The sequence below is a fragment of the Sinocyclocheilus anshuiensis genome, unplaced genomic scaffold, assembly GCF_001515605.1.
Source record: "Sinocyclocheilus anshuiensis isolate Anshui unplaced genomic scaffold, SAMN03320099.WGS_v1.1 scaffold483, whole genome shotgun sequence".
In the NCBI taxonomy this organism is placed as follows: domain Eukaryota; kingdom Metazoa; phylum Chordata; class Actinopteri; order Cypriniformes; family Cyprinidae; genus Sinocyclocheilus; species Sinocyclocheilus anshuiensis.
The window spans coordinates 637578-648742 of record NW_015552580.1 but is presented as its reverse complement, the minus strand read 5'-3'; the positions used below and the strand labels follow the sequence as shown (position 1 = coordinate 648742).

The 11165-nt window shown below is 33.9% G+C and overlaps 1 protein-coding gene across 1 annotated transcript in view; it reads left to right on the top strand.

Annotated features, from left to right (window-relative positions):
• Positions 1–9883, top strand: part of LOC107665257 (AF4/FMR2 family member 2-like) — a 232997-nt gene extending 223114 nt beyond the window's left edge. Inside the window, exons 18-21 of the mRNA XM_016456063.1 lie at positions 3059–3152; positions 3402–3451; positions 5746–5963; positions 9185–9883. Of these exons, the coding sequence (XP_016311549.1) occupies positions 3059–3152; positions 3402–3451; positions 5746–5963; positions 9185–9306 (484 nt within the window). The 3' untranslated portion in view covers positions 9307–9883. The remainder of the gene's footprint in view (positions 1–3058; positions 3153–3401; positions 3452–5745; positions 5964–9184) is intronic.
• Positions 9884–11165: the final 1282 nt, after the last annotated feature.

Here is an 11165-nt window from a genome sequence, read left to right as displayed (position 1 = left end):
ATGTCATGCCTTTGAAAAATAAAGAGAACAACAGAATGCGCTGCTTTAGCGCGTCTCGGTCTCCTTGAGCATCTTTCTGGCGCATGCCACAAACATGAACCACAGCGAATACTTGTCTTTTAAAAGGCTTCATTTAGATGATTTGACGTTAAATGCATCATATAAGTCACTTTGGAATAAATCACAGTAGGCCTATGTATCATGATAAAAAAAGCAACTTTACAGTCTGGAAATACTTTAGGCTATAGCTAATTATTTCTTAGACCCCCTATCACTTTAAGAACTGCTGGTCTACACAGAAGAAAGACCTGTCTAGACTCTGCCCCGGTACGAGTTGTGTCGAGCTATTCATTAGTCTGTTTGATGAGAAAAATATGAAATTGATAAAATGGGTTATTAATCCGTACAACTGCAGCAGTGGAGGACTATTATTCTGCTGCGTGATACTGCAGAAGAACTGAAGAAGGCACGGTTTGATCTTTGGCTGACCAATCAGCAGAAAGGGGTGTTTAATTCCCGCCCACATGTAGAAATCGAATATTCAAGCTGTTTATTCATTTTTCCACCCATGAACGAAAAACGAAAATTTGAGCTGAATTTTTGGAAAAAAAAAAAAAAAAAAAATGAAAAAGGAGCTGTTTTCTAATTTTTTCTACTTTTAATATTAAATCAAAAAACGAATGATCGAATGATACACGGATTGACATACACAGGAGAGATTTGTTTTTTTGTTTTGTTTTGTTTTGATTTGTTTTGTTGTTTTTTGTTTTTGTTTTGTTTTTGAACATTCATCTGAACACGTCATTTCCACCAAGTATTTATTGTGTTTAAAAACATTCTGTGATGAAAAATGACATTTCAAACATTTCTGGAATAAAACTGATGGCTCCTTTGTCTTGCTAAAGCCAATTTTATAACACTGGGGGGAAAAAAATCCACTTAAAAACTTAAGTTCAGTTGATGCTCATATAGAAGTAATATGAAAACATAAGTTGCCATGACTTACTGATATGATCTGATATGATTTTACAGTGTAGCATTTTATGCATCCTAACTGTGCACAATTAAATAATATTTTAACAAATCTTAATCTTAAAAATGATTTAGGCTTTATTTTGATATTATCTATTTATTTTCTTCCCATTTCTTCCCATTCGTCAAGTTCTTCATTAAAACTTAATTACCAAGTACACTAAATTACACTAAAACTACACTAAGCGCCAAGTACACAAAAAAAAAAAAAAAACTTGATTATACACAAAATTAGCGGTCATAATGGAAATGATGTCACAATTGTGGGACAGTCATAATTTGTGTACAGATGAATATAAATCATTTTAACTGAGTAAATACTGAAATTGTTTATGTCATTGTTTTGATTATAATGGATTTGAAAATGCAGTGAAATTTATGATGGATTTTCATATCTTAAGATAGATTAGCTGGCTCTGGGACAAGAATAAAACAATAAAGTCCACACATAAAGGCATTCGAAAACAAAAAATAAACAAATAAACATAATAATAATAATAATAATAATAATAATGACCCCCTATCACTTTAAGAACTGCTGGTCTACACAGAAGAAAGACCTGTCTAGACTCTGCCCCGGTACGAGTTGTGTCGAGCTATTCATTAGTCTGTTTGATGAGAAAAATATGAAATTGATAAAATGGGTTATTAATCCGTACAACTGCAGCAGTGGAGGACTATTATTCTGCTGCGTGATACTGCAGAAGAACTGAAGAAGGCACGGTTTGATCTTTGGCTGACCAATCAGCAGAAAGGGGTGTTTAATTCCCGCCCACATGTAGAAATCGAATATTCAAGCTGTTTATTCATTTTTCCACCCATGAACGAAAAACGAAAATTTGAGCTGAATTTTTGGAAAAAAAAAAAAAAAAAAAATGAAAAAGGAGCTGTTTTCTAATTTTTTCTACTTTTAATATTAAATCAAAAAACGAATGATCGAATGATACACGGATTGACATACACAGGAGAGATTTGTTTTTTTGTTTTGTTTTGTTTTGATTTGTTTTGTTGTTTTTTGTTTTTGTTTTGTTTTTGAACATTCATCTGAACACGTCATTTCCACCAAGTATTTATTGTGTTTAAAAACATTCTGTGATGAAAAATGACATTTCAAACATTTCTGGAATAAAACTGATGGCTCCTTTGTCTTGCTAAAGCCAATTTTATAACACTGGGGGGAAAAAAATCCACTTAAAAACTTAAGTTCAGTTGATGCTCATATAGAAGTAATATGAAAACATAAGTTGCCATGACTTACTGATATGATCTGATATGATTTTACAGTGTAGCATTTTATGCATCCTAACTGTGCACAATTAAATAATATTTTAACAAATCTTAATCTTAAAAATGATTTAGGCTTTATTTTGATATTATCTATTTATTTTCTTCCCATTTCTTCCCATTCGTCAAGTTCTTCATTAAAACTTAATTACCAAGTACACTAAATTACACTAAAACTACACTAAGCGCCAAGTACACAAAAAAAAAAAAAAAACTTGATTATACACAAAATTAGCGGTCATAATGGAAATGATGTCACAATTGTGGGACAGTCATAATTTGTGTACAGATGAATATAAATCATTTTAACTGAGTAAATACTGAAATTGTTTATGTCATTGTTTTGATTATAATGGATTTGAAAATGCAGTGAAATTTATGATGGATTTTCATATCTTAAGATAGATTAGCTGGCTCTGGGACAAGAATAAAACAATAAAGTCCACACATAAAGGCATTCGAAAACAAAAAATAAACAAATAAACATAATAATAATAATAATAATAATAATAATGGCATGATAAATAGGTTTAGTTTTATTAAAATCCAGTTTTAATGTAACTTTCATACAACCAAAAGTTAGTGTCAATAAAAATCAATCCCTTGGGCATAAAAAAGCAAAAACATCCAAACATTGCCTTGATGATGCTACATTAATAGTCCTAACAGCATCTTTCAATACTCCTTGAATACGTTTGGAAGGATCTTAATAGAACTTTAATGAATATTTTCTCTTTTCTAGCAATCGTTGTTTGTCACTTCTGTACTTCCGAATGTTCAAGCTGAAGAAAGATCATGCGATGAAGTATTCCCGCTCACTAATGGAGTATTTTAAGGTACGACCTTGCCTCTGTTTCTTTGTTTATTGCAATTAAGAAACATCACTAGAAATCTTCATATTTGTTTGAATAGCTTGTTCTCATAAATTCTGCATGCCATTATTAAATCAATTTATTCATCAATTCCAAGCGTGCATTGTCAAACTGTAAGCTAGTTATGATTAATAACATTTGCATGAGACCTAGCATGTTTGCATCTGGCAATTATGTGCTGTGTTTATAACGTACGTTTTCTTGCTCCCTCAGAATTCTGCAAAAAGTTCCCAAGCACCTTCGCCGTGGGGAGCCAATGGAAAGTACGTGCATTTTGCTCTCTTTGTCCTTTTGTATTTCTGCCAGCTTGTGAAAAGATTCCATCTTGCTTGAGATCAGCTCTCCTGAATCTTCTTCCCGCTGCCAAGTGGGAAAAAAATATATTGTGAGATATGAAACCTCAGTCATGGTTACTTGACATCAGTGAAAGGACATGGAGAGATGAATTCTGGGAAAGCAGCATCGCTTCTATGTCAGCACCATGGCAACCGAGTACCAATGGGGTGAGGCAGTGCGAGAGGCGCTGTGTTTGACTTTGTGTGTGTGTCTGATACGGCCTCTAGCTGGACACTACCCAGGCCCACTGTTCGGCTGCCAACCTGGCTGTCAAAAGCAATACATTAGCAATAAAGAACCAGCCGTACCTGCTGTAGCTTTGATCAACACATCCATCCTCAACCTCCTCCTCATCCTTTACCATCAGGAATCTTTATCAGCTTTCTTTTCACCTTGGAGGGAGTTTATTTATTTTAGCAGAGCCCTGAAACCCGCTACGAATGGGCCCGGCTGTTGACAGGGCGCAAAATTTAGCCGGCCGAGGCTTGAGTGTGTTTCAATTTATAAGTGGATTACAGGCCACTGAACCAGACTGTTTGGGGTGCAGCACTAAAGAGACCAATGAATATGTGTGCCGATAGTTGTCTGGAGGGACGACAGTGTCTGCAGGTTACTGTTGATAATGTACTGAGATACTGATTAAAGGGTTGCTGGGTGAACATAAAGAATCTCATGGCTGGTGGTAGTGGTGGTAGCTTGTGGAAAAGAAGTGCACTTAATTGGACTGAATAGGCACTTATAGTGTACTTCAAATTTTAAATGTATATTTTTTTTTAAAAACTGGACTTGCAGATAAGATAATATTAATGAAATAAAAGGCCTCTTAGGAGAGTACACTTTCTTGACTATGTTTCTTAACACACAGTGCAGTTTGAAAACTTTTTTGAAAGGTGTAATAATGTCAAATTAGAAGTTTTACTTTAACCCTTTCTCTGTCAGTGTCCCGCTGGCGCTCTTTTTCTTTTTCTGGTCTTCACAAAACACATATAAGGTTTGAGTCTCAAGGTTTGAGTCTCAAGGTTCCATATTTTGGTGGTTATTTCATGATATACTGTAAGTAATATTGTGGCAGAAATGTATACGTTTGTGACAGGAAAATGCATTTTAAAAATTCAGTGGAGTTTGGGGGTCAACTGGTTGCTATTTTTGATATAGCATCTAAAATAAATCTCACAGGAACCTACATTTTTGTAATATCAACTTCAAATTTGGAACATAACTTATTTAGACATATGGCTTTGATTTTATATCAATTTTAGATTCCAAACTATTTTGTAATATATATATATATATATATATATATATATATATATACAGTACGTTTTACAGTAAACTTAAAGTACATTATAAATAATTAGATAAAATATTTTTTTTGTGTGCTTTAAAGAAGTACGCTTATTTTGATGTGTTGACCAACATACTAAAGCACATGTAAAGTACTTGATTATAATGTTATCTGATATTATATTGAAAGTTTTTGACATTTTTTAATTGAAATGTACTAAACCGCAGATGCATCATTACGAATGTGCCGTTTCAAATAAATGACATGCACGTTTTAATAGAAATTACATTTATTTTACCATAAATGCTTAACAGTATATTCGGCAGTACAACTATATTAAAACACAATAGAATTATGAAAATTACGCTAAACCAAACCCTAATCCTTACTCTAACCCTGTATTAAGTGCATATCGTTAATTAATATTACTCAGTACTTAAATATATAATTACACTGTAACAAGAACACTTTAAAATAAAGTGTAACTGCATTTTCATTTAATTGTAAATAACATGTAATTAAATGTATGATAACATTCAGTTTGCACTTACTGTAAGTACATTCTTTTTCAAGTTTTTTATTTTCGTAATAAGTACCCGTTTTTCAAGTATGCTAAAGAGTACTTCTTTTACACAAGGGTAGTCATTGCAGCCAGTTAACATATGATTTATGTAAAGCTGTGTTGCACAGGATATTGAGCCAATGAGATTTCGCTGTGGGCGGGGCTACTGAGCATAACATAAAATAAACAGAAACCAAGCAACAAACAAAATGTCTTTACATGTCCCGCTTGCCACTTACATTTGATAGACAGGAATGCGCAAGATCCATTTTAAGGGTATGGAAAATGCTATGTTAGTTTGAAATGATGCGGAAATACAGCGGATCGGATTTCCAAAATTGTCATTGGTCAGTATTTCATCTTTCTCCCAACAGGAGCACAGGTACCCCGTCTCCCATGTCACTGAGTCCATCTCCTGTCAGTTCGGTCAGCAGCGGCGCTGGAGTGATGGGCTCTTCCTCTGCCTCTGGAAGTGTGGCCATTCCCCAACGCATCCACCACATGGCAGCCAGTCATGTCAACATCACCAACAACATCCTGCGCAGCTATGAACACTGGGAAACCGCTGACAAGCTGGCCCAGGAAAGTCAAGGTAGGATGGTTTTTGAGTTGTTTTTCTGGTTTTATTGTTTATTTGTTTTTCTTTAGACTGCAAGTAGACAGTATAGCTGAGCGATAAATACATATATATATATAAATATATATATATATACTGTATATATTTACAGTGATTTTGTTGGTGATATTAAGCAACACTTTTATTTTAAATTTTATTTGGCCATGAAGTTTCCTAAAGACTGTCCATTTCAATGAATTGGTTCAAAGCTCTGTTTCAAGGATTGCAATATTTTTTAAATCAAAACTTTTTCTAATCTTGACAAAACATATTGTTGGAAAGGTTCCATATTTGGTGGTTATTTTCTGATAGAAGAACAATGTAAATAAAATGTATATATTTGTGACAGGAAAGAGCATTTAAAACATTCAGTGGAGTTTGAGTCTTACCCGGTGGCTATTTAAAAAAAAAAGGAAGCTACATTTTTGTAATATCAACTTCAAATGTGGAACCGAAATGTATTTATGTCTTTCTATATGGCTTTGACTTTATAGCAATTTTAAATCCTGAAATATTTAGTAAAATATTTATTTTTTATAGAATAAAAAATGTTCAGTACAGTACATTTTCTTTACGGTAAACTTAAAGTACATTTTACATAATTAGGTTTTAATCTTTTTTAATATTTTGTTGTGAAGAAGTACACAACATTTAATTTTCATACTGTGAATTGTTGGTGTTTATAACTGAAAATGATTCATTTTCATTCTTTATTTTCATTAAGTGACATACAATTTGGAAGACGTGCATTGGATCAAATTTGACAAGATATGTCAAATTTCTGTGTTTCTACTTCCAAACTATTATGTTTGTTTGTTTTTCTAGCAAATTTGGAGTGAAAATTGTTTCTACAACAAATGTTTCAGTCTATGCACGTTTTCTAGTGATAAGTTCTTTTTAAGCTATTCCAGAGAATACTGAGAGCAATCTGTACAATATTGTCAAAGGTTTGTATAATTTTTAGTGCACATCTGTCTTAGAGGGGCAAAATTAGTTCTTCGCCTACCGGCTTTTATATCTTGCATCATGAAACAATCATTGAAGTAAAGAATTACTTTTTCCCAAATTCTCCCAAAATCTCTCTCTTGCGGATAAATCTCATTTGTCTTCGCTGTCATACTGTATATCTCAGCGTTATATAAGAAATTCACCTCTCGCACTTGCAGCATTATCAGTGACTCAACGTTTGATACGGCCCACCAGAGAAATGAAAAAGCCACTATGTTAATTGCATTTGAGATCTGATGTGGCTTGTCATTTCCTCTCTTTCTCTCTCTGTGTCCTCTAGAGGAGACTAATTAAAACACTCTGAGACCCTGCGTGTTGTGCGAGGTCTCCCCCGCCTCAGAAATCAGCCGTAATAAACTCTCTCTCAGCTTCCCCTCCTCAGTGTCTGTCCTAGAACTGAATACTTTGGTCAGAATGATAGCGGGATTGGCTAATTATGACAGTATCAGCTCTGATGCAGGTCCTCGGGCACGTACATGACTCTGTAGTCTGTTGTTGTCATCTGTTTGCTAATTGCTGCAGTCATTAGTAGGTGGCAGTGATGTCATCAGATACCTCCGTTATCTTCATGCTAAACTTAAGAAGATTGACATTGATGTCTTTCTTTGATTTTCAGTGCCCTCAATAATTTTTTTCTTAAGATGAATTGCTATTTTTATTTATTTTGTCTGTGAATTATTATACGAATTATTATATTGTTATTTACATCTTTATTTTAGAATTATCACTCATACCCTCACAAGAAATTTCATAAGATTCATTCTTAGAATCTTAATTCTTTGTAAGAATGTTCCTAAGTGCAATTCTGAAAAAAAAGACCATTTTAAATATTTTCTTAAGAACTTCTTGCTGCAGACTCACTGATCAACTCAATGAAAAACAGATTGAAAACACTCTTTCTGCGCTACAGTACCTGCAAATGACCTTAATAATCAAAGCAATAATCATAATAATAATCATAGAGCCTCTCTCAAGCAGTGTTGATTCAGTTGCATCTTTCTTGTGCTCTATCTAGAGTGAATGCATAGTTTTTAGTAAGAGAACGGAATTTTGCAAGTGCTTTAAGACCTTCAAAATACACCAATATAGTTATTTTATTTTATTTATTCAGATATAACTTTAAATTTAGAAAAAGTTACACTGTTCATGTTCAGCAAGTAACATTTTCAGAGTAATATTTGTGTTGTTTTGTTAGAAATAAATATGTAGGTTTCATTAATTTGGGCAATTATAAGTCAAATTAATTTAATTAAATGCTATTCACTTCAATGGGGTCAATTCTACATGAGGGTAATTCTCAGATTATACTGTGTGTTCCTATTTTACCAATTATATATTCAAATAAGATTTCTCATCAGCACTGAACATACATTTCAAAGAATTTCTCAATTTTGAAATAAACAAAAAGGGAAATGCAGTAAGAACATGGTAATAACGTGGTAACATTCAAAACTTCACTAATTAATGACAAGGTGCTGATAAGATACAATATGGTTTTAGTTGAAAAATGTTGAGGTTTTTTTTAAAACAATGATTCAAACAGACCCAGAATGTGAAAATCATATAAAGAATGCATTGCAAGGTTTATTTACAATGATAACATTTACGTTAAGAACATCCTTTTTAGGAATTCGAATTCTTCCTACATTTTGTCTTCAGAACAATCTTAAAAAGATAAGAACATTTTTAAGAAATGTGTTTAGGAATACAAAATATTCTTAACTTTATTCTTAATTTTGAAAATAAAAAGAAAATAGCAGTCCCTATTTTTTTTAATAAATAGGGACAGAATTCAGTTAAGTCAATTTTCCACTTTTTAGAGCTCTCTAAAAAAAAACAATCACTGGCAAAACATGTTTTTTAATAAAATTCATGATTTGCAATTTATCGACAATTTATGAAGAACTGTATTTTCTCTGAATACATGACTAATTTTGAATGCCGTCACTGGACCCATTTTTGGGCCAAGATGTTGTAGTTAGCCTGCCAGCAAGTTGCATCTGCTTTATTGTTGGTTTTTGCTGTCAATGGCACATAAAAATGTCACTTCATGTCAAAAAGGTTAGCAACACCTGTTATACCTATGTAATTTACCGTAGTTGTATCTAAAAAATTATAATAATGATAATAATAAAAACTGTTCTTCCCATGCTGACAATTGCACTGTGTGTCTGTCTCTGTTCTGACAGAGTTCTTTCTGGAGCTGGACTCAGTAATGGAACCGTTGACGCAGCACAGCAGCATGACAGAACTGGTGCGCTACATAGGCCAAGGACTGCACTGGCTTCGGCTTGAGGCCCATTTGTTATAGTGCTGGCGCTTCCACTGTGCTCTTCCTTTCTCTCTATATCTCTCTCTCTCACTCTCTTCCTCACCGTTCATCACTACCTCCACCATCTTTGCCATCTACAACCCTCCAGAGCCCTGAGGGAAGTCAGCAGTTAACCACTAGCGAGCCTCAGAACTGTGAGTTATTCCCTGGAGGGTGCCATGTCCTCGTTCCAGCTTGATTCCTGTAAAAGTGCGTCAGGAAAGTCTCAGGATGTCATAGAAGGACAGAGCGCTGCTGCATCGCATCACAGCACTATGGGAGGCCAAATGTATGCATCTGCTACAAGAACAGGATCTGTGATGGTAGCAGTGGGCAAGTTAACAATGTTGTTGAGAAAAAAATGCAGCTAGTAACCTCTGTGATGTAGGCCAGGCAAATCGAATTCACTTTGTAAGGTAGGATGGGCCAGAAACACACTTCACGCAAGTATGCAAAGACAGGCATGAATGCATAATCAACATATTACAGGTGTGCAATACACGTGAACATTCTTACACCATGTCTTAAGTCTCGCCATGCCACAACAGCTTGAGGCTGTCTACACTGAACGTGACAAAGTGCCCGTTGCAAATCATTTAAACTTTGGGTCAATACGTCATAAATAGAATGAGGCAGCAGTTTACTGTCAGGGCTTTGTCGTGTTGCCTCATATACAGTGTAGACAGCATCACTGATTATAATGGGTTCTATAGTATTTTGTCGCGTTGCACCGCGGCCGGTGTAGACACAGTGTTAAAGTGTGCTACTTTGGCAGTAACAAACCTCGGCACATAAGGGGCGATAAAGTTCACATTAATCAGGGACATTAAGTTTTAGTCCTATATTTTAATTTATTAAAATTAGGCTTTTTTTTCATTATTAAATCAGGACAATTGTATCTCCCTGACATTTCTGACTTAATCCTCTAAAGAAAAGGCTAAATGAATTTTGATTAAAAACGTCACTTCAAGTATGATTTACATTTTTAATGTTATTTTAATGTAATTAAATGTTTTAATGTATTTTAAGAGTTAAATTCTTTAAAAGAAAACCTTAAGTGTTTTTTTTTTATGAAATTAAAACTTTTATAATTTTATTCAAGGACACATTAAATCAAAATTTACAGTTAAAGAATCCTAAAATATCACAGTTGCTACAAAAAAATAATGACGCAGCATAACTGTTTTCAACATTGATATTGTTTTTTTTTAGCATCAAATCATCATATTAGAATGATTTCTGAAGAATCATGTGACACTGAAGATTGGATTGGAATATTGTCTGCTGAAAATTCAGCTTTATCGTCACAGGAATAAATTAATTACATTTATAAAAAAAAAATTGTTTATTTACTTTTGAACGGTCATGTTTGTATTAATAAATTTGCTTCACTGCTTATTAATATTTGAAAAAGTCATTCAAACATGTAAGGAAAAATTCTAATAAATTCAAATGATATCTTTAAACTTAACTAGATGATCATCAAACTGTTGCTTCACTACAACAATAGTTAAACCATAAGAACATTTTCCAGTCCTTCTGCTGGAGGGCTCTAGTAAACAGGATTGGACATGTTTGGTTTACTCTAATAGCCGCTATATCGCCCCTGGTGGCATCGCTGAGAATACACACACTGGCTGTTGAATTATGAATTGCGCTCTGACAGCTTTCAGAACACGACACATGAAATCCAACTCATGTATCTGACGTTCACGTACTTGCGTTGAGTATATTTCAGGCCTTACCACTGCTAGACTGAGATACACAGGAATTAGAGTGCAGATAAATGAGCTGTTAACAATGCATTCATCTCAAACGCATATATTCACCCCATCTGGAGATTCACACGTATCCATTTG